At 46.7% G+C, this 23,462-nt stretch overlaps 1 protein-coding gene across 5 annotated transcripts in view; it reads left to right on the top strand.

Annotated features, from left to right (window-relative positions):
* syce3 (synaptonemal complex central element protein 3) overlaps window positions 1-23,462 on the top strand; it is a 44,743-nt gene that overhangs the window by 6,617 nt on the left and 14,664 nt on the right. For 2 of the 5 annotated variants that reach the window (XM_038795328.1, XM_038795325.1), the window contains exon 2: window positions 12,207-12,309. The exons of 2 other annotated variants lie outside the window; for them this stretch is intronic. In XM_038795328.1, the coding sequence (XP_038651256.1) occupies window positions 12,207-12,309 (103 nt within the window). Of the gene's footprint in view, window positions 1-12,206; window positions 12,310-23,462 lie in introns of those variants that run through there. One more of the 5 variants, XM_038795327.1, reaches the window with a different exon arrangement.

Genomic DNA, 23,462 nt, shown 5'->3' with positions numbered 1-23,462 from the left:
ATTCATCCACTCAGATCTTGGATCTTTACTCTGCAGGATTTCACAAATCCTTATTAAACACTCATTTATCCACTGAGATCTTGGACCTCTATTCAGTAGGGTTTTAGTTACTCTTAACAAAATTTGAGACCCCTCCATGCTGGTAAGTTTCACTTCTGCAGGAGTTTTTTTGCCTCTGTTAAGCTTTTCTACTCTTGTTTCATTGTTTCAACTCTCTTGACTGTATTCCAGGGCAAGAGAATTACCCTAATTGCCATTTTTTGGATTTTTTTTCTGTTCCTGGTTGTCCCTTTCAGGTGCACTCTGAAATTAAGGATAAGTACCCTTTCTGGGCCCTATCCAAGGCTGACTAAGGCACTATCTTCCTGTTTTAGTTAAGGGTCGATTGGTTATTGGTTTCTGAAGATTCTAAGCGTCCCTATTTTCCAGAAAATGTCCGCACAATCTGCCTTACTCTGAGGATGATTTATTCTTTGGCCTCTTTTACCAGTAACGGATGCAAGATTTTAGTGCTATCACCAAAATGTCTTGCAGACTTTTTCTCAGGGTCAGTATCTTCTAGTCTACTGATTTTCACACCCAACCTGAGCTTCAGTCCCCTCGATCCACAGAATATCCTTACAAAGCCAATCACACATGACTTTCCAGACTAAACTCGGCAGGTAAAGTCTGACTCACACATAGACTAGAAACTTCTAATATTCTAGCCTTTGTGCCGGTTAGAAACTTCTAATATTCCAACCGTTTCTTGGGAACTAGAAACTTCTAATATTCTAGCCCCTACTCTGCTTAACTAGAAACTTCTAATATTCTAGCCTCGCTTTACCTAGAAACTTCTAATATTCTAGGCTCACTTTACCTAGAAACTTCTAATATTCTAGGCCTCCACGCTGGGCGCCATGAAGTTAAAACTCACCACTATTCTTAGAATTCCCCCTATACCAAAAAAAGGTTGATATTCTAAATGGTGAACAGGGATTCTCACTCCCTGACTCCAGTGCAGGCTTCTGTGGGTGCTATTCAGGTCAAACTATCTTTTCAAGTTATCCCCCGGTATAACCCATACCTTCACCGAAGAATTTTACCTACTTACCCCTTAATAGCATCGATGTCCTGGGTCCTGCGTTATTAAGGAAGTGAAGTAAGCTAATAACCACTTTTTAAGGTTAAGTTATTTTTATTATTATATTTTTTCTTTTAAAAGCTGCAAACACTTTCTTTACAGAAAGGAAAAAAGATCTTGCTTCTGGCTGCTTCAGGCCCACCTTGGCAATCGATCTTCTTAAAATCTGGTCTTCTTGAGTTGTATTCGCTGGTGAACTCGGTTGCTGTGTCCTGTTCTTCCCATGCACCGAGCTGTGAGAGCTGGCTCTGCTAGCTATCTCTAAGCTGACTCTGACTCCTGTTTAAATTCTAGTCTTCCTTAGATGTATAACTGTTTAAACTCGGCTGCTTGCCTTGTCTTTCCCATGACCGAGCTCTCTCTCTCTCTCTCTCTTTCTCTGAGTTCTCCTCCCCTTCTCTCCTGTTGCTGTTGCTGTTTTTCTGTCCTCTGTTCCCTGGGTTTATATTCTCTTTCTGAGAGTTATTAAGTTTTAACGACTTTATTGTAAATGGGCTTGTTTCACTTTGATAGTTTAAAAGTATCTTTGATGTAAACATCTTACTACAACTAATTATTCATTTTGGGCATATCGTCTCCTCTCAGATCTGATTAAAAAATGCTTTGGTTTCAATAGTTAACTTTTATTTCTGTAATTTTGAATCGTTTAATTTTCCAATTGTCCCCAGCTCATAACTTTGCCTTTGATTTTGACTTACATGATGTTTCTCGTAGACAGGTCGTCTCCAATTTTCTTTTAATTGTTTGATGTTCATAGAATTTTACACTTTAAAATTGACAGCAAATTTGACTGAGTATCTTCCATCCTTTCCAGCTGTTTACTAAGAGAGTTTATTTCAATTAAGGTGTGAAATTTTGCTTTTAGCTGCATGCTAAAATTTAACTTGGTTATGACTTGAAAGACTTGCCTGTTTTAAACATTCGTCACTTAATGCAATTGAAACTCTCATCCATGCTTTTTCAGATGCTTCCTGAGATAGTTACATTCCATGAAGGTGTGAGCCATTGTTTTAGCTTACCACATGAGACTGGTGTGTTTGATTAGCCTGCTTGTGAGCAAGAATCTGCATTTTACAACCCTGCTCTTTGAAGCTGCTATGAAACTTTTGTGGGATCTTTCCCTGTACCCTCTCAAACCAGATATTGCCAGACTTCCATGTTTCAAATGACACATTTTTCTGTATTTTCAAGAACACAGCGGAGCAAGGGCTAATGTTGCATTGGCAAACCATGCCATCTACAATGTGTTGTAGAGAGTCACATAATAGTAGACTGTGTGTAGTAGAGACTGAAAGGAGCCAGCATGGAGGTAGCACCCCTGCCTGGCAGTACATTGAATACGTACATTAGTTGTAATTCTCCATTTGGGAGCCTATGGGCGGTATTCTCCGGCCTCTGATGCCGAAATCGCGTTCGTCGATCGGCCGGAGAATCCCCCTTTGCAACAAAATCGGGGGTGGTGCCGTTTCGCAATGCTCTGCCCCCTCCAAAGTGGCGTAGTCTAGGAGTACGCCATACGCCATATCGACTGCCTCAGAACATTATCTGAGGCCCTCCCTCCAATGCTCCGCCCCCGACCGGCCGATTCCCGACGGCGTGCGTCTCTCATGCTTTGTTTTGTTGGGAACCTGGCGTGGCGGCTGCGGACTCTGTCCAGCGCCACCACAGTCAGGGGGAAAGCCGATCCGTGGGCAAGGGGGACTTTGGCAGGGGCTGGGGGCACTGTTGGGTGGTCGTCCTGGGGTCGCGAACCTGTAACATGGCGTGCGGCCGGCGCCATGTTACATGACCACCGACCCGGCAATTTTCCGGCCATATCGGCAGCTTGAGCCGGGTGCTCTAAGCTGCCTGCCTGCTAGCCCCCCACCAGATGGGGGATCGGTTGCCATTTTGCGCCGATATTTCGGTCGTGAAAGGCCGGATTCCCACACCGGCATCAGGACATAACCTGAAAATGAGAGAATCCAGTCCTATGTCCTCTGGCCGGAGCTGGTTTGCACCCAATTTGCGCTCCCATCAGGAAGCAATTTCCAATCCGTAGCCATGCAAATTTTTTGCATGGCGAGAAGTAATGGCAGCCCAGTCGCGAAGTCCTGCAGCTGGCCAGCGGCACCCCCCCAGCGCAATGCAGACATTTCCCTGGATTTTCTGGGTTCCCTATCCTCACCCCCCCCCCCCCCCCCCCCCCCAAGTACAAGGGTGACCCAACCCAATCTCAACTGAGGCACCCTAAATAAGGAAACCCTTCAAGAGACCCACTAAATTAAGAAACGTCCCACAGTGACTCCATAAATAAAGAGACCCACCACAAAGACCCCCAAATGAGAAGATCCCCTATATCGAGACCTCCCACAGAGACCCCTCTATTGAAAGACACCCCCCCACCCTTCCTCACAGAGACTTAATAAGGAAACCTCCAGAAGAGAGAGGCCTGTCTGGAAACCCCCACCCCCGGAAACGAGACCCCTGTCTGGAAGCGATAGAGAGTCCAGACATAGGCAGTGAAAAAAAAATCACTTTAACAGTCACCTGCTGTTGAAGACACAGGGGGTAGCACCTGTCAATTGCTGGAAAGAGAAAACCAGTCAGCTGTGTTTAAACCCCCTCAGACCTTTGATCTGCAAGTCATTCATTAATTTCTCTTGATACTGATTTTACTAGGTTGTGATTAACAGCTTCCACACACCCCCAGCTGTCAGCATTGTTCCATTCATCTCCCTCCATGGTTGAGTAACTTTGAAGTGGTGAGCTGTTTGACAGCTTTGATTGACAGCTCCTGGACCACTTCATACAGAATTAAGTGCACACCAATCATCTTCCTTCATGGTTGAAGTGGTCAGCTAGCAATTGACAACACTTAACTCTGTTAACCTCAATCTCAAAGTCAGCTGGAACATCGGAAACGGATGTTTGTCACAAAACTCCAAACATGATCCACATGGCGATTGGATGCCCGCCCTTGTGCCCTGACCTTGCAGAATACAGGTCGGTGGCCGCCAAGAATACACCTGGGACTCAAGTGGCCCCATCTCCCAAGTTTCTGAAATTCACGGCATTGCCGGGGGTGAATGTGCGGACAGCGACTGGCGTTGATCTCGGACTGGTCCTGATTCTGGTGGACCCTCCCACCCAGATTGGGGATGACCAAATTTAGGCGGATGCAGAGACAATGGCCCATCAAGAGCTCTGCTGGTGCGATGCCCATCAAGGCATGCGGTGTCATGCGATGGAAAAAATAGAAACGGGCCAGGCATGTGTCCCAGAATCCAACTGCCAGCTTCATGCCCAGCTTAAATTTTTGGACCGCTCTTCTGGGCCAGTCTGTTCGAAGCTGGGTGATAGGGAGCAATCCCATTGATGGAGGTGAACTCTATACTTGTGAATTCCATGCCGTGCCGTTATCGGACACCAGTACCTCAGGTATTCCGTGATTACTGAAATCGGGCTGCCGGGGGTAATCATCGGTGCGCCTGACATTGGGGGCATGCTGGGCTACTCATTGAACTTCCGCATCGTGACAGGCCACCAGACATAGCTCTGGGCAAGCATCTTCATTTTAGACACTCCCGGGTGTCCATTATAGAAGTCTAGTAAGAGCACTGCACGTCCATGCTCGGGGACCACCATGCGCGTGCCCCATAAGAACACACCGTCTTCGATGCTCAGGTCTTGCATCTTCCGCATGTAAGCCTTCAGATCCTTGGGCAGAGCCTGGTGCTGAGCCCCATACTGCACCATGTGCCTGACACTGGAGAGCTGGGTGGGTCTGGGTCCAGCGCGGATGCGAGATGCCGTGACTCGTAGTGAGTCCATGAAATGGAGTGAAGCTATTGCTGCATTGGCTGTGGCCTGAGTAGGCAGCGGTAGATGGCTCAAAGCTTGGGCAATGTGGGCCTGGAACGCTGTTATAATGTATACAATATTTAGTCATAAGCTGCCAGTAATGGTGCCCAGTGCTGGAAGCGGATGAAGCCTAAGGGAGCAATCACACAGTCCTTCTTGAAGAGCTCCAGAAGTGGCTTGTGGTCCAGGACAATGAAATAGTGCCTGTGGACGTACCAGTGGAATTTATGTGCACCGAATACCACGGCAGGCCTTCTTTCTCCATTTGCACAACCATTTCTCCATGTCAGCCATATCATAGATGCAAATGCGATAGGTTGCTTTGAACCATCTTCCATTACATGGCTAGCACAGTCCTGACACCATAAGGAATGTGTTGCAGGTCTGTAAGAATGGCCTGGAGGAGTCAAAATGAGTAAGCAGCCATGAAGAGGAAAGCTGCTGTTTCACTCTGGCAAGCACTGCTTGTTGCTCGGCGCCCACGTCCAGAGTTGTCTTTTCTTTAGTAGTTTATGGAAGGGAGTCAATGTCATGGCTAATCCTGGGAGGAACTTTCCACAATATTTGACCAGCTCCAGGAAAGCCCGAAGTTCCATTGGCCCCCTTGGCACCGGGGCCTGGTGGATGACCTGAACCTTCTACCCCATGGTGTGCAGACCATTGTGGTCCACGCAGTAGCCAAGATACACCACCTTGGCTGTGATGAAAACGCACTCCTCTCAACAGAGATGGACGCCACCCGCCTCAAAGCCTTGTTGCACTTATGCCAAGTTGCTGATGAACCAGTTATTAATACATCATCTAAGTAGACCACCAGGCATGGTAACCCCTGAAATATGTTCTTCATGATCCTCTGAAATATTGCACACACCGAGGAGACCCCAAATGGTAGCCAGGTATACTCAAAGAGTCCACGATGCATGTTAATGGTGACAAATAGATCTTGATTCAGGAGCGAGGACCAGCTGGAGACACGCATGGTTTATATCTAGCTTGGTGACTGCAAGCCTATTGCTGAGTTTGGCATACAGATCCTTGATCCTAGGGATTGGTTAATGGTCTAAGCGTGATACCCGGTTTACTCTCATTTTATAATCCCCGCAGAGATGCACCGACCTGTCGGGCTTCATTACCGGTACAAGCGGCGTCGCCCAATGAAGAATTGTACTGGTCTTGTGATCTCCAGTTTCTCCATGCGGTCGCACTTCGCACCTACTTTTGGACACAAGGCATATGAAATGGGCGATCATGGAAATAGCGTGTCTGGACCATGGGGTCCATGCTTATTCGGGCTTTAGCCCCACCCCCCCGATGGTCCAATCAGAAATCTGGCCAATATGCCTTTGGGGCCATGTGGGTGCATTTGGCAAACTCTGTCAGTCTAAGTGAAGGTACCAGAACCAGTGTGCCACGATAGGACCAGGTCACTTCCATGTATGGTCTGCACACCATGGGGTAAAAGGGGCTGGTTTAGCACAGTAGGCTAAACAGCCGGCTTGTCACGCAAAACAAGGCCAGAAGCGCGGGTTCAATTCCCGTACCGGCCTCCCCAAACAGGCGCCGGAATGTGGCGACTAGGGGCTTTTCACAGTAACTTCATTGAAGCCTACTTGTGACAATAAGCGATTTATTATTATTATGCACAATGACCAATGGTAACTTTGCTGACTGGCTGCCGTAATCAACGGGGATGGTTGTGCCCGCAATTGTGAGAGGCTCCCCTATGTAGGATGCTAACCTGGAGAGTCAGTGGACGAATCCAGGATAGTATGCGGTTGAAGGTGTGTCGACTAATGACAGACACTGCAGGTCCCGTATCAAGTTCCATGCGGGTCATGTGGCCCAGTGGCGTGCAGAGGTCTGGTGATGCCCGGGGCAAATCTTGAGTGTATGCCCCAAAGACTCAAGTATAAGGCTTAATATACTGAGAAATATTATGAGAAAGGAAAACATTTGAATATATAAACACAGATGAAACATGAAATAAACGCTTTATTCGATTTTAATATAAATCAATCAAATTTATTAAGTTATTTTCCCCAAATGATACCTCCTGTCACAAAACACCTGAACTACTTCACTTTTTACATCAGCTGTGAGAAATTATTTTTCAATGCTTATTAAAGCCAGGTTGGTCAGTCACTCCTGTGACATAGAAGACCTCAGATATGTTTTTATTAATTTCAGTTTTGAAAATGACCTTTCACAGCTTGCGACTGAAAATGCGATTGTAAGCAGTAATCTGTATGAAGCACACATCCCTCCCATACTGCAGTAAAGACTCCAGAGCATCTTTAGGATCAGGGGGAACTCTATTCCCTCCAGCTCGAAGGAGCATCACAAAATCAATAATTTTGTCATATAACTGAATTGCAACCACATCATTGTCATAATAATTTGCAAAGTCTGAACATTCCTTTTTTAATTTCTCTCTTTCTTGTTCATCTTCAATCTTCAATCACTACTGAATTTAAGTTCAGAAGAAAAGAAAATCGGTCACTGAGTCTTTGAAGACGGACACTGCGGTCTTCAATTTCAGTTTTTAATCTGTTCACAATCTCTACCATTACTCTATTCATTTCTTCTTGTGCCGTCAGTCCACTATCTCTTGCTGACTCTCCAGGCATTATTCTTCTTCTCCTTGTTCGTGCAATTGGTATTCCCCAATTTTCACAATATTCATTGGCTAAATCTAGTGCATTGTGGATAATTTCGTCATTCTTCAAATTCAAGATATGAATAAGTCCTCTCAGATCACAAGAAGCTTCATGGAACCCCATTTTCGGATCCTGCAAACGTTTTGAGACTTTCTCCACTGATGATAAAACTGAGTACCAAAAATTGAATAAAGCTATAAACGGGAACTGTTGAATAAAGTTCAGTAGCGATCCTGCATCAGATTTAGTTTCCCTTGAAAATTCTCCTTCCAGCAGGTGTTGAAGGCTTGCAATAATGTTGTCACACTCTTCATGGATTACTTGCACAGCATCATGGCTGGAACTCCAATTTTTGTCACACTGTCTTTTCACAGTCCGAGTGACAAATGATTTTAACACTTCCCAACGAGAAGTAGATGAAGAAAAAAAAGTAAAGAGTTTTTCTAGAATGCCAAAAAATGTAACAACAACAGGTTGCACCTCACTTGCATGGACACAGGCCAAATTGAGGCTGTGGTTCTCGCAGTTCAAACACAGCTTTTGGGTTCACTTCAAGAATTTTTTGTTGAACACCTCCTCTCACTCCAGCCATAACTGCTGCGTTATCATATGCTTGACCACGACAGTCATTCATGGAAATTTTGTCTTCCAATTTTTCCTGAATTTTATTTACCAGGCTGACTGCATCTTTCTTGTTGACTTGAAAAAATCCCAGAAATGTCTCCTTTATTTCTATTTTTCTGTTTTCATCAATATGAACGTAACGCAGAATTTCAGAAACCTGATCTTCATGGGCAATATCTGGAGTTGAATCCAGCATTATGCTAAAATATTTTGAGTCCTTAATTTCGGAAATTATATTTTTCTTGACAGTTTCACCAAGAAGATTGATTATTTCGTTTTGAATTCTGTTGGACAAGTAGGTGACACTTTTTGGTTTCTCTTTCCTCTCTGCAAGTGTTTTGCTAAGATGTCATCATATTTGGCCAAAAGTCTAATTGTTGCTAGAAAGTTTCCTGTATTTTCACTGACTGTCTCCCCTGGCTCTGATAACCCAGATATTCCTTCTCCTCGATGTCCACGATAGGCCAGATTCTGTTTTGCCAGAAAGGATATAACCTCGACAATCCGTTCAGTTATAGCTTTCCATCTTTTCTTTTCAGCAGACATTTGCTGTTGAAGTTCAGCATCTATCCTAGTTGAATGATGGAGTCGAACTACGAGGTTCAGGTATTCCCTCATGTGAGCTCTATGAGAAGGGCTTTTCTCATGGTCAAGTATTGTTGGATTTAATTTTCTCCAAGTGGAGAATTTTCTCCAACCGTCTTCCTTTCCAAAGTTTGACACAGACGACAAATGCTCCTTTGAAAACAAAAAGCAAACAAAACAGTAGCATGCTTTCCGATATGGAGAGTATAACAACCATTTTCTCTCCACAATTTCTCCGTTTGTGGAAACTTTATCAAACCACTGTTTGGAAAATGATCTCCCATCCTTCTCAGCAAATGGACCACTTTTATTCTGATATCTTTCAGGGCCATGTTGTAATATTGTCATCTTCAAATGATCTGGAATCGGTTTCTTCAAACAGCCAAAATCGCTTCTTTTCAAAAATATGCTAAAATTTTAGAATTTAGAACAGTACAGCACAGAACAGGCCCTTCGGCCCTCGATGTTGTGCCGAGCAATGATCACCCTACTCAAGTCAACGTATCCACACTCTACCAGTGACCCATCAGGATCCAGTCTCTGTCAAAGAGACTGGGTCCTGATCCTCATACAACAATGAGCAGGAGTCGGGCCATCTTCTGCCCATAGGTAACTGTGGTCGTAGAATTTACAATACAGAAGGAGGCCATCTGGCCCATTGAGTCAGCACTGGCCCTTGGAAAGAGAACCCCACGCATCCCTATCCCCGTAACCAAGTAACCCCACCTAACCTTTTTGGACACAAAGGGCAATTTATCATGGCCAATCCACCTAACCTGCACATCTTGGACTGTGGGAGGAAACCGGAGTACCCAGAGGAAACGCATGCAGTCATGGGGAGAACGTGCAGACTCCGCACAGACAGTGACCCAAGCGGGAATCGAACCTGGGACCCTGGAGCTGTGAAGCATTTATGCTAACCACCAAGCTACCATGCTGCCCCTAAAATAAAATCTTCTTTATTTTCTTCACATGGATCATCATCCTGACAACGAGACTGAGGAGAGAGAGTATTATGTTCTGACCGAGCTGAATACGTATCAGAAAAATCCTTCTCTGCACCCACATCATCTTTTACTTCTCCAGGTTCTCCTACTTCTTCTTTACTTCTTTTTATCCATGCATCTAATGCCCCTCTTTGATGGGACTCTTCTTCGACTCTGGCCCTCTTTTTTTTCCTGTTCTGTGCTCCACTCGGTTGTACACGAAATACTTGTAACATTTCATTTTCTATCTCAAAAACTGTAAGACGCCTGAGAAAATGGGAAGAAAATGATAATCAATCGGTCAGTTGCAGACGGATAAACCATATTTCATTTCTTTGTTCCTTCGTATCAAATTATTTCACACTGATTCTCCACTGATAATTTTGTGCAATTTATATCATAGACTTGCAAATTAGTGGTATCTGTATTCGAATATTAGCATGTTAAGGAATAAATGTCTCCTATTCCGAGATTAAATGCCATAGCAGTCCTCTGATCATCCAGGCTTCACTCTTACTACATCCCACGTAAATATTTCATTAAATATCACCAAAAAACCTATAAAAAACGTAGTTGCACCTGTTCTAGAGCTATTCACTGACCTGAGTAGGTAAAAGAACTAATCTAGATGCACAAAAAGCTGAAGAAAAGACGAGTTATGACTCGAGGAAACGCAGGAACGAACAGCCACGGAAGGGCCTGTTCTGTGCTGTACTATTCTATGTTCTATGTTCTAATTCTGCTTGTTGCTTTTGATGGTTGCACCACGTACATCATGCGCATGCGTGTGGGGGGATGGGGAGAAGCACCATTTTCTCTAGCCAGAAAGGGTACACCATGTTAAAGGAATAAAGGGCTAACAACTGCCTCTGCAGTGTGGTGAGCCTCCAAAAATTGATTTATCACGGCTGAAATTTAAAAATTACTATCTTATTTCCTTCTCTGGGGCAGCACGGTGGCCTAGTGGTTAGCACAACCGCCTCACGGAACTGAGGTCCCAGGTTCGATCCCGGCTCTGGATCACTGTCCGTGTGGAGTTTGCACATTCTCCCCGTGTCTGCGTGGGTTTCGCCCCCACAACCCAAAAAATGTGCAGAGTAGGTGGATTGGCCACGCTAAATTGCCCCTTAATTGAAAAAAATAATTGGGTAATCTAAATTAAAAAAATTTTTTTTTTTTAATTTAAAAAAAAAATTTTGTTTCCTTCTCTGATTGGATGCCCCCATCCAATGGATGCCCGGGACCAATGCACTGTCGCCCCCCCCCCCCCCCCCCCTCCCTCTACACGCCACTGATGTGGCCGTTCACCTAGAGCGAGGTTTGGATGGGCGTAATTTTTGGTGCAGCCACACAATGTAGTTGGCTGTGCCGATTGACATCGTCCTCCACATAGTGGGTGATGGGTGGCGCGGTCACGCCTGGCAGTGCAATGTCTATTAAAGAGCCAAAGTCTATTAAAAAGGGCTTTCAAAAAAAGTGGTAGGATCAAAATATACCACTGGGAAGGAACTGCTATTTTCAGGCTGACCGGAGATACTGGGAGGCAAGAACAATTGCCGGAAAGTAGCGAGGAATGGAATCATCCTTCAAGATCAGTATGGTAAATGAGGATGTTCAACTTGTGAATGTTTGGAGAACCTATTTTTAGGTTTGAATCTTTATAGAAATCAAGCAGTTCCACTGATAAATGGAATTGGATGGAGCAAATTAATTTTTGCCTGAATAAAGGAAGTCTCGTCAGTCGGAAAGATCAAAGGAACTGTTTGTCAAACTGAGCAATGTAATTTTAGAAACCAGGAGTACATCTTATTTAACTTCAGCCTGTTGAAAAGATAACCCAAAGGATTTCCCAGATTCGAGGCATGATTAGCTATTCGAAAGACCACTGGGCAGGGTGTTTTTAATTGAATTTTTCCTTTGTGTGCCCATTCCAATTTAGAAGTGCGAAACTGGAGTGCTTCTCGGGTGCTCCAGTCACTTTTTGAGAAACCTCATACTATAGATTTGTGTTCGTGTTTTAATATCTCTTTTATATAGTTTGTCCATAGACTGCCAGTGCCCTTTGCACAAAATAATACATTGAGATGCACCCAGCAGCCGTAGAAATGTTTGCTGGGGCAGTTATTACAGTCAGAAAAATTTCAGTGGCCTATGATGTTTATTTATATTTACTTAACTTTGACAATAATTTAGAGGCCACATTAAAATTGTGCACACTGAAATTCTTAAGAACTGAAATAATTAGAGTTGATGTATCCATCAGAGTTGTTGCAATTTCTGAAGAACAAATCACAATAGTCCACCATTGTTTTACTATTGGTAAGTTGTTACATGTAAAATCTTGTTCAATTATTTCTGAAAATTATTGTGCTTTTAATTTATTTGTAGATGGCAGAAGGTTTACCGTGCACTCATGAAGACATCATAAAATTTCTTGAAGATACTCGTGTTGAATTGGAAGAAAAGTTAAATGAGTTGGAGATGTTGTCAGGTGCAGTTTGTTACTGCGTATGATTAGATTTTAGAATTTCTTTCAAGAAACAGAATGAGATCCACATGCATATCTTGATCGGTTTTCAGGGTTTGATAAAAGATTTTTGGAAACATTGGAATGAGAGGTTCAGGACCCAAGGCATGAAATCACCAAGGAAGAGCTCATCTGGTTAGCAGTATTAAGAAGGGAGTTTGCAAGGTTTAGAAGCATTGGAAGCCATCCTGAAATTCGAGATACTAGTTGGCAAACTTCTTCATTAACAGTACATGTTTAGCCATGAATATTCTTAAAACAAGCCCACTGTAAGTCTTACAGTCCACAACATTCAATGGTTAGCCTGTGCATGCTCCTGATCAGAAAGTAGATTGTGTTTGGTCTTCTTGCTAGTCTCGTTCTGCTTATAATTGCGACTCAGTAGAACAAAGTTGCACACTGTTGCTCCCCAATTGCAATCTGATGTATTGAGCAACATTCTTGAGCAACAGACACCTCAAACAGATGAACTGATCATCTTATTTACTGATTGTTGGACCTTGCATCAAGCAAATTAGCTGCATTGTTTTCCCCACATAACAATGACAGCTTTAAAAAATAATTAATAAGTTGTGAGTAATAACTCCAAAATAAGTTTTGGAGATCGTAAGGATGTGCAAGTGGAAGTTATTTACTTCTGCAAAGCAACACTAGTTTGAACTGTAAAATGTATTCCAATCTTATGTTTAGCAATAGCACCACCAAGTGATGGAAGTCAAGAACTGCAGCAATATATTCACACTTTGTACTTTTATTTTACAACTGTATGTATTACAGTAACAAAAGGATACATCTACTGTGCATGTGGTAACTCATACCATTACTACAGTCAGTTACAAAGCTCCTGTAAAATATTCTGTGTTTCATTCGTAGCTGATTAGTTCATGGACAAATTTATTTTGTCACTCACCTATTCCTCTGTTGTCTTGAACAGGTGTATTTTTAAAATCTATAATTTTCCTTCTGGCTATGCTTCGCATTTCCCCCAACTTTTCCTGTCCTCTTGACATCTTTTAACAGAAGGAAGCATTTGTGTGACAACCACCATTTTAGTATTCTTCGAAGTCAGCACTCTTTTTTTCTGTCTTTATGCTCTCCAGCGAAATGAGACCAGTGAATAGCGGGAGAGGCAGAAAATGAAAACTGTGCCAGGCTCCAAACAGTTTACGATGCAACCAGCCCGCTCCCATAGGTAAAATCGGGATTTCACCATAGCGTGGCAAGAAAGGAAATATCACCACTTGAGCCCCATTTATATACAATTATTGGGAGCAACCCCATATCATACGGCCTCCCGTCATTCATCAGCCTCCACAGCAAGTGGTCGCGCTGGCGCCGATTAGTGCTCCTTTTTAAAAACATGAACCTGGCAGAAGGGATTCTGTGGGGAGCTGAGGAGGTGAGTAACCATCTTTGCTCACAGGCAAAGAGCCCAGGGGCGCTGGACTTGCCAACCCAGTGGTCGGCAGGGAGTGGGGGACGCGCGGCTAGAAATAGGGCATCCCCATGGGACAGTGTGGTACCTGTGCCATGTCCTCGCGGACCTGGCACCACGTGGAAGAGGAGGACACCCGCACCCGGTAGCCGTTAAGGTCTGTTCAAATTACCAGCAATACCTGTACACCATAAGCCGTCGCACGACTCCCCTCTGGGTCCCTCCCTGGCCTGATGGGCGGCCGGGTCCTCAGGGTGTGGGATAGGGCCCGGTACGTGGGTTGCCGCCTACAGCATCTCTTGACGCTGCTGGCGCCGTCTCTGCAACTCTGAACCTTTACGCCTCGGGATCACTCCACGGCTCCAGAGGGGACCTGTGTGGTATCTTACAGGCCACAGCCCACAGGTGCATCTGACAGATCATGGATGCCCTGTAAGACCGAGCGCAAAACTACATCATCTTTGATATAAACCAAACCCAACAAGATGACCGTGCAGCAGGTTTCTCCACCATTGCCGAGTTGTCCAAGGTCCAGGGGGTATTGGATGCCACGCATGTTGCCCTCTGCTCACTGGGCCATCTGGGGGTGCCCTTTGTTAACAGAAAGGGGTTCCACTCCCTGAACATACAGCTCGTGTGCGACTACCAGATGAAGATAATGCATGTGTGTGCCACTTCCCATGGAGGGTGCATGATAGCTACATCTTGAGGCAGTCGGTCATCCCTGGCCTCTTCGAGGAGCGCCCAGGATGGGCGGCTGGCTCTTGGTGAATAAGGAGTACATGCTGAGGGCCTGGCTAATGACGCTGTTATGGAGGCCGGTAACCGAAGCAGACCCGATACAACGAGGCCCATGTGGCCGCCCGGGCTGTGCTTCTGACTCCTCAGGATGCGGTTCCGATGCCTCGACCGCTCCGCAACACACTGCCCGGAGGGTCGCCCGCTTTGTGGTGGTCTGCTGTGCCCTCCACAACCTCGCACAGCAGCGTGATGACGTGCTGGAGGTTAGTGATGAGGAACATGTGGCCACCTCCGAGTGAGAGGATGAGGTTGATCAGGCGGCGTCGGACCAGCAGGGACTGGAGGACGAGGCCGGGGAGGAACCTGAGGACCAGCCGGAGGCTGCAGGGGAGGGTCTGGAAAGCCTGAAGGGCTATCATTCCAACCCCGCTCGCAGAGAAGTTCAGAGCAGCGGTAACTTTAAGGGTCACGGGTGTGGGTATCCTCCCATTCCATGTGATAGCAGCTCCTATAGGACATGACACGGGTGGTCCACTGTCCCTGGGAAAGACACGATCTTCTCCAGCACTGAAGCTCTGACATCTGCAGGTAAAATGTCTGACTGTGTAACACCCTACGCCAGTAGTGTCTCCTACGACGCCCCACCATCTATGGTGCTGCTTCCTGATCTGCTACGGGCCCAGCTTCCCCTTCCTTTTCAGGGTATTGGCCCTGGCCTCATGCATCATCACATTGCTGTCTCTGCTGCTGCTCTATCTCTGTGAGTAGAAAAGCCAATTCAATAGATTCCATAATTCTCTAGCATCATGCAATGAATAAAGAGAATACCAAAGTGAGCGGCGAGTGTTCCTGACACTGTCCCTCAGCCATCCATCCTCTGCGACCTCCACCTGTGCACTTACCCCTCAGTAAATGCTGCTCCACTAAGTCTCAAGCCCCTTTCACATTGGCAAATCCCCACAGTGGTCCCTCTCAACTCCACCAGGATGAGAAGTCTGGATCCTCGAGAATCACCTTTCCCCAACTACCACCAGCCCCCCCACCACCACCACCACCGAATCATGGCTACCTGAGTGCTCACCTCCGATGCCCCTCTCTGAGGTGCTGCTGGCAGGGTCACATTTATGTCGTTAATGATGCCAGTGTCCGGTGAATATTCCATGAGGGTGGAATGTCTGGAGTGAGTGTTCGCTAATTAAAATGAGATTCCTGGGCCCCTGCGGTGTGGTTTGCAGCAGTCAACCTGGGAGTGGGGGTGGGGGATGCATGAAAATCGCAAATTCCAATCCGGGGAGAATCGCATTTTTAAAAAAAACTTATCTCAAACTTTTGAGCCTGCACTGTGTTTCTCACTGACAGCTAGTGTGGGCTCAAAATCGCTCCTACTGAGAGTATGCCCACTGACATTAATCACACAGTATTTTGTTCGGACAATTGTACAGCACACACTCTCTGTTCAGAAAGAACACCAACGTGCTGTCAGGCACTAAAGTCAGAGGGACATCACAGGCTGAATTGCCCGCTGGTGGGATTCTCTGTTGCGCCGGCAGCACGCTCACGCTCAGGGATTCCCTGACGATGTGAGGCTGCCCACAATGGTAAACCACAATGGCTGGCTGGCGGGATGGAGAATCCCGCTGCCGACGGGGGCTTACCACACCAGAAAACTGGTCCTCATTTTGATCAATTTTAGCACTTGATGTGTACACAGGTAATTTCATTTGTATGTCTTCAAGAAATATAAGTGCAGTTGCACAGAGTGACATGACTGGCAGAGTACTGCAGCTGGATCCTATGGCTCTTTAGTGACATAGTTGGTGATGCTCTGTGGCTTACTCTAATTATTTCATGTAGATTCCTTGTTGAAGAGTGGCATTATGAAACATGAAACACACCACAATGATTCACTGATCATAACATTTCAACCAAAATACTGGAGAACACTTCTGTAACATTTTGTAACCTTCTTATTCTTAATTATTTTTAGCTTTCTTTAAATAAATTTTGAGTATCCAATTAGTTTTCTTCTGATTAAGGGGCAAATTAGCATGGCCAATCCGCCTGCACATCTTTGGATTGTGGGGGTGAGACATACGCAGACACTGGGAGAATATGCAAACTGCACACAGTGAACCGTGCCGGGATTGAATCCGGGTCCTCGGCACCGTGATTATTTTTAGCTTCGCTATCTTAAATTATTCTCATGGTTGAGTCCTAACTTCCCATAACTGTGCGGGTGTATCTTTGAATTGAAATGTAGGTGAGCTTTCTGTAATGTGGCCAAGATAACAAGCAGTAAAATCTACCAATTAGTCTTAACCTGCTGGAATTTATCTAGTTTCTCCAGAGGATATTTCTGCAGTTTCCAAAAGTGATAAAACGCAAAGCAACATGTTGCTCGAAGTTAAAAATGTGAAGCACAGCAATATAAAGAAAGAAATACTTCTGCATGTGCGATAAGCGGGCCTGGAAGCGGATGTGAACTCACTCCGTGCCAAGACTGACTCCCATGGTGATGTAGTTGGGGTGGGGGGGACCGAGTGCTGTGGACCTTGGGATTTAATTTTTTCCTTCAAGATTGAAACAAATGAGGAATATAGCTATGGAATGATGCAATATCATCTGGAGCTGCAAGTCATGGAAGAAGGCTTCCAAGTGTCTAGAGCCAAGCCGCCCCTGGCTTCTCTAGTGGCTGCCTGTGGGCACTCGTCCAGGCAATGAATAATCACCAGGAGACACTGCTACACCTGCCGGCAGGATGAAGCAAGAATCAAGAATCTGATCAAGAAAACTTGGACCGAGGTGGTAGCATTAGTCAGCAGCTGGGGACGTCATACAAAGGACCTCGGTGCAGTGCCAGGTGGGTGAATGACCTTCTTTGCTCTGCAATGGTGAATAATGAAGCCTCTTTTCAACTTGAATCACTGTTTATGATGGAGCTTGAGGGTATAAAGCTGTGAGCTAAAGCTGGCACATATTCATCTGCCCTTGAAGGCTACCTGGGCCTGGACAGGATGGCAGGCATGTCTGGAAGAGGGAAGATCTGCATTAGCTGTAAATCCTCTTGCACACTCTGCCTGGCTACACTCATTTGTTTTGAAATGTTTAAATGAGTTGACCCTCCTGAAGAATTTGTCACACATTTTATGCAGGATTGTGCTACGGATTGTGACACATTTCACATGATCAATAGGACCCTGGAAGGAACCTGAAGCATAACAATTGAGGCCGACAGTCACTTTCAGTGCTACTGGCACAGGATGCCTGCTTACATAGTTGGATGTGATCTCAGACTCTAGAATCTCAGTTTGAGGTGAGTTTTGTTTCAGTATTGCATCTAGTTGGAGGTTTGCTGGGTCCCAGCCTGATGTTGAGCCTCTGGAACAGAGCTGGATGGGGCTGCTAGGGTGGCGACCGCAGTGGAAAGCCAGGTGCATGATGTCGGCACCATGAGTGAAGGTGTCCAAGGTGTGGTGCAGCCGGTGACGGCCATGGCTGAAGGTTTCGGCAGTATGTCTGCCTCACTGGGGGATGTCACCCAGTTCTGGGCCGACCTTGAGGAGGTTCTGCAGGACATGTCCTGTTCTCAGTTGGGAATGATCGAAGTGCTTCGGAGCTTGTCCCAGTTGGAGATGGGCATGGCTGATGCACTGCAGAGCATGACCCGATCGCTGGGGATGTGTCCCAGTCACCGAGGAGCATCGCCGAGGGCGCTGACACGTTGATATGGACTATGGAGAACCACCAGAGCTGGTAGTGCCAGATGATGCAGGGGCAGCCGGGGCTCGAACCAGCTGTCCATCCCAAGGTGAATGCCAGGGCCTTATCGGTACGGACCGGGAGGAGGGGGCGCTGAGTGACAACCCGGGCCCATCCCATGGGGCAGCGACAGTGGCCACAACACCCTTGTGTGCCATTTCCCGATGAGGCCGTGTCTCGGGGTCAGCACACGGGACAGGGCAGCACGGCTGTGCTGTCAACAAGTGAGCCGGGCCCTCCGGCCCCAGATACCCCAGAGGCATCAAAGGCCACGGAACGAGGTAAGCAGCTGTCTGCCTCCATGTCAAATTGCATCCTGCGGACACACCCAGACGTAGTGGTAGAGCTAGAAGGGCCAGGCACATTGAGCATCACTGAGGGCAGTGGGGGTGGGGTTAGGTCGGGGGTTGGGGGGGTGGCACTCTCAGAAATGGGGTATTGAACAGCACAATAAATAACTTTTTGCAAATCATTATGATGCCTCTGTCACTTTCTTCCGCCATGCGGACTGCCCCCCGGACCCTTTGCCTGTCTCTCCAGGCAATCCCTCGTGGTGCTCACCCAGCCTCGAACCGTGGTCGTGTCTCAGGAGCTTTGTCCCATCCCCTGTGTGTTTGGATGTTGGCTGCTGCGAGTGTGCTGTTGATTCCCACACAGTGTTCAGGCATCGAGGTGTGATTGGGATGCTAGGCAATGACTCCCACATGCTATATGGCCGCCTACCCACGGGAACCCACTTGGCATGTGTCAAGTGCTCACTTAACCATGACTGCCAATTCCCTATTAGCAATTACCTTCAGCCGCGCGGCCAGAGGCCTCAGCAGTCGGTGGGGATTATGGGTGATCAGTGCGGCAGACGGGCACGGACAGGGTTTGCCCCCAGAATGAGGTTGGGATTCAAGTGTTGGCACGACGGTGCCGTGAGCAATTGCCCCTCCCAGCGCCTCTTCCCCCCCCCCCCCTCCCATGGTGGCCCACCCCTGCAGAGGGTCCACCACACCCGCTGCGCACTGGGGTGGCTAGGCTAACTTCCCTGTGAGCAAAGATTGCTCCTCGGCTCCCCACAGTAGCCCTTCCGTCAGGTTCACGTTTTTAAAAAAGAATACTAATCAGCACCAGTGTGAGCACTTGCTGGGGAGGCTGGAAAATGACAGGAGGCCATTGGATGACAGGTGACTCTCGTTGATTGTATGGAAATGGAGCTTATGTGGTGTTAATTGGTTTCTCGCCTTGCTACGGCGAGATTCCGAATTTGCCAATGGGAGCGGGCTGGTTGCATTGCAAACTGTTTGGTGCCTGGCTCCGGTTCCGTTTTTGGCTTTTCCCGCTAATTACTGGCCTCGTTATGCTTGAGTGCGAGTGTAATGAGGCCGGAAGATCGCGCCTGTAGAAATGTTGCCGAAGAATCACTCCCTTAGAAATCTTTCTGGAAAATCGTGCTCCAAATGTGGGCCAAACCAGTTAGGAACTCCCCAGGGCCCAAAAAAGTGACTATGGGCGGGATTCTCCAATCGGAGATGCCAAAATCGCGTTCGGCAAACTGCTGGAGAATCCATTTCTATGCCGAAATCGAGGGCGGCGCTGTTTTTCCGATGCTCCACCCCATCAAAAACAGCATACTCGAGGAGTACGCGCCATGCCATCGGGATGACCTCAAGACGTAACTTGAGGATCTCCCCCGATGCTCGCCCCCGATGGGCCAAATCCCCACGGCGTGGGGCAGTGTCTCATTTTTCGGGGACCTCGGGTGGCGGCTGTGGACTGTGTCCACTGTGTCTAGTGCCGCCACAGTCCGGGGGGGGGGGGGGGTGGGGGGGGGAGGGAGCAGTTCCACTGGCAGGGGGGCTTCAGCAGAGACTGGTGGAGGGTGGCGATGGGGTTACAAGGGGGCAGTTTTTGGCAAGTAAGGCCGCTCGCGGCGTGCGCCATGTTGTACCACGCAGCCGCCACCGTGCCATGGACCCGGTAATTCTGCGTCTGTATCGGCAGGTAAAGTTAAGTGGCGCGGCTGCTATCCCCCCACCGGGCGGAGCGTCTGTGCAAGGGTGGCTCCGACTTTTTGGTCATAAGACCTGGCAGATCCTGCAGACATAGCCATAGAATCTGAGAATCCAGCCCAAAGTGTCATTGAATAGCAGTGGGGAACTCACCACAAGTGAACTTAGAAACTTTTGGGGAGAATCAGGCCCCATGTCTTCCTGGATGATGTGCCAGGTTGTGAGTGGCAAGCCCTGGATGCCTAGTAGTTACCTTTTGGATTCTTGTAATGGCTCAAATACAAATGGTACAATGGACCACCATACAATGCAGACATGAAAATGGACATTGATCTGCATGCTGTGCTGAATATGGTCGAATCCCATCTGGATATTGAGCAATTGGAGCCCCATCCAGTTACAATGAATCTCAGAATTTTCTTGAAGCATCTGCAAAGGGAAAAAAGTCAAAAATATACCTGCACCAAAAATCACTCTTGGGTCAAGTAGTGAACAACCACTTGTTTATTGCAAAATCTAGATTATGGACAGAATTTGATAAAATCTCCATCCCTCCCCTGTCAGAGGTGAGTTCGGAAGTGGGGGGAACCGTTGATCAGGTGGGAGGGTGCCGGGCGAGGACCCGCCACCTTTCTCCCCACCTGTGATCAACCTTTGGGCAGCAAGGGTGGGGCCAGTTGAGGCACTTGAGCAGCCACCTAAGAGTTTCATCCCACCAGTGCCTGTAGTCAATTAGCAGTGGGTGGGGAACTCTTTGCAGGAAGACCGCAAGACATAGAAACAGAATTAGGCGACTCGGCCCATCGAGTCTGCTCCGCCATTCAATCATGGCTGATATTTTTCTCATCCCCATAATACTGCCTTCTCCCCATAACCCCTGATCCCCTTAATGATCAAAAACCTATCTATCTCTGTCTTAAAGACACTGAGTGATTTGGCCTCCACAGCCTTCTGCGGCAAAGAGTTCCATAGATTCTCCACCCTCTGGCTGAAGAAATTCCTCCTCATCTCTGTTTTAAAGGATTGTCCCTTTAGTCTGAGATGGTGTCCTCTGCTTCTAGTTTTTCCTACAACTGGAAACATCCTCTCCACGTTCACTCTATCCAGGCCTCGCAGTATCCTGTAAGTTTCAATAAGATCTCCCCTCATCCTTCTAAACTCCGAGTACAGACCCAGAGTCCTCAACCATTCCTCATACGACAAGCTCTTCATTCCAGGGATCATTCTTGTGAACTTCCTCTGGACTCTTCCAAGATCAGCACATCGTTCCTTAGATACTGGGCCCAAAACCGCTCACAATACTCCAAATGGGGTCTGGCCAGAGCCTCAGAAGTACATCCCTGGTCTTATATTCTAGCCTTCTCGACATGAATGCTAACATTGCACATGCCTTCCCAACTGCCGACTGAACCTGCACGTTAACCTTAAGAGAATCGTGAACAGGGACTCCCAAGTCCCTTTGTGCTTCTGATTTCCTAAGCATCTTCCCATTTGGAAAATAGTCTATGCCTCCATTTCTCCTTCCAAAGTGCATAACCTCACACTTTTCCACATTGTATTCCATCTGCCCCTTCTTGCCCACTCTCCTAGTCTGTCCAAGTCCTTCTGCAGCCCACCTGCTTCCTCAATGCTACCTGTCCCTCTACAGACCTTTTTATCATCTGCAAACTTAGCAACAGTGCCTTCAGTTCCTTCTTCCAGATCATTAATGCATATTGTGAAAAGCTGTGGTCCCAGCACCGACCCCTGAGGCACACCACTAGTCACCGGCTGCCATCCTGAAAAAGACTCCTTTATCCCCACTAAGTAACCTTGTCCTTCTCCTGGGTGAATTCCTCTTTCCCATGCACTTTGCCTGATCAAAGGACCCAACATTGGAAAGTGGGGAGCCTGCAGGACCCCACCCCCCTGTGTAATCTTCTGATCTGCCTCGCAGATAACCCCCTCCCTGCAATCTCCATCTACACTCGCCTCTATCTGACAATCCTCAAGGTAGACCTGAATGTAGTACCAGGAGTGGCTATCGCTCCCAGATTTTGCCAGTACTGGAGAGCTGACAGCCAATGGGGTGTAATTTCCGCCAATTAGGTGTTTGATTGCCTGGGAGGCCTGAAATTGTCCAGGTATGTACTTGATTCCCCGATAGTAGCTCCCAGCCTCATGGGGCGAAACAATGTGGGATTTCCACCTGTTCTGCAACTAGCGGGTGAGATTCTTGTACCAACACTAAATTCTGCCCTATATCTTTTCTCAGCCTTCATATCATAGAATTCACAGTGCAGAAAGAAGCCATTCGGCCTATCGAGTCTGCACCGGTCCTTTGGAAAGAACACCCTACTTAAGCCCACGCCTGCACCCTAACCTTGTAACCCCACCTAACCTGCACTTCTTTGGACAGTGGGAGGAATCTGGAGCACCCGGAGGAAACCCACGCAGACATAGGGAGAAAGTGCAAATTCCACACAGTCACCCGAGGCCGGAATTGAAACTGGAGCTGTGAGGCAGCAGTGCTAACCACTGTGCCACCATGCTGCCCTTGTTTTTGGTAAAGAGAATATCATTAAATATGGACACACAGCAGTTGAAATTCTGGTGTCCCTTGATGTAAATTTTAAAAAGCAGTTTGGAACATTCTTCCCTTAAAATATTACAAAATTCCTTGAACATTCCTTGCACACTTGTAAAGACATAACATGCTTCAAGAAACTGGATTTCATCTAATACCTATGTCTTCATTTTCACGTCTGCTATTGTCCGCAGTGGTATCAAAACAAAATGAACTCCGTTTCCATGTCCAATATCTGGAGACCCCTCCAGAGATCTTTGCTGCATGCCAGGACTTGTTGAAAAATTGCAAACTGAACAGGCTGATAAATCTTATCTCAATCCACATCCAAGGATTTTTAGCACTGAGTCTGGCATTTAACCAAATGATATCCCTGACCATCACCATAAGAATAGACAGTTAGTTTCACTCCTGTGTAGTCTTAAAAGCATGCATGTTGTCTAGACATTGGTGTGTGGCAAGGATCTGAAGAGGAAGAAAAATAACTAAGTGAGAAAATTATTGATATCCGCACAAATAACCCAATGCTAAGAAAAACATTGGTTTGTGACCTTTTATAATTATGCTCAAGGAAATGAAGATTGTAAACATTACTGTGAAATGTGCAACAATAATTATA

The sequence above is a fragment of the Scyliorhinus canicula genome, chromosome 4 (assembly GCF_902713615.1).
Source record: "Scyliorhinus canicula chromosome 4, sScyCan1.1, whole genome shotgun sequence".
NCBI lineage: Eukaryota > Metazoa > Chordata > Chondrichthyes > Carcharhiniformes > Scyliorhinidae > Scyliorhinus > Scyliorhinus canicula.
The sequence above is the reverse complement of the archived record's forward strand: the minus strand, read 5'-3'. Positions and strand labels throughout refer to the sequence as shown.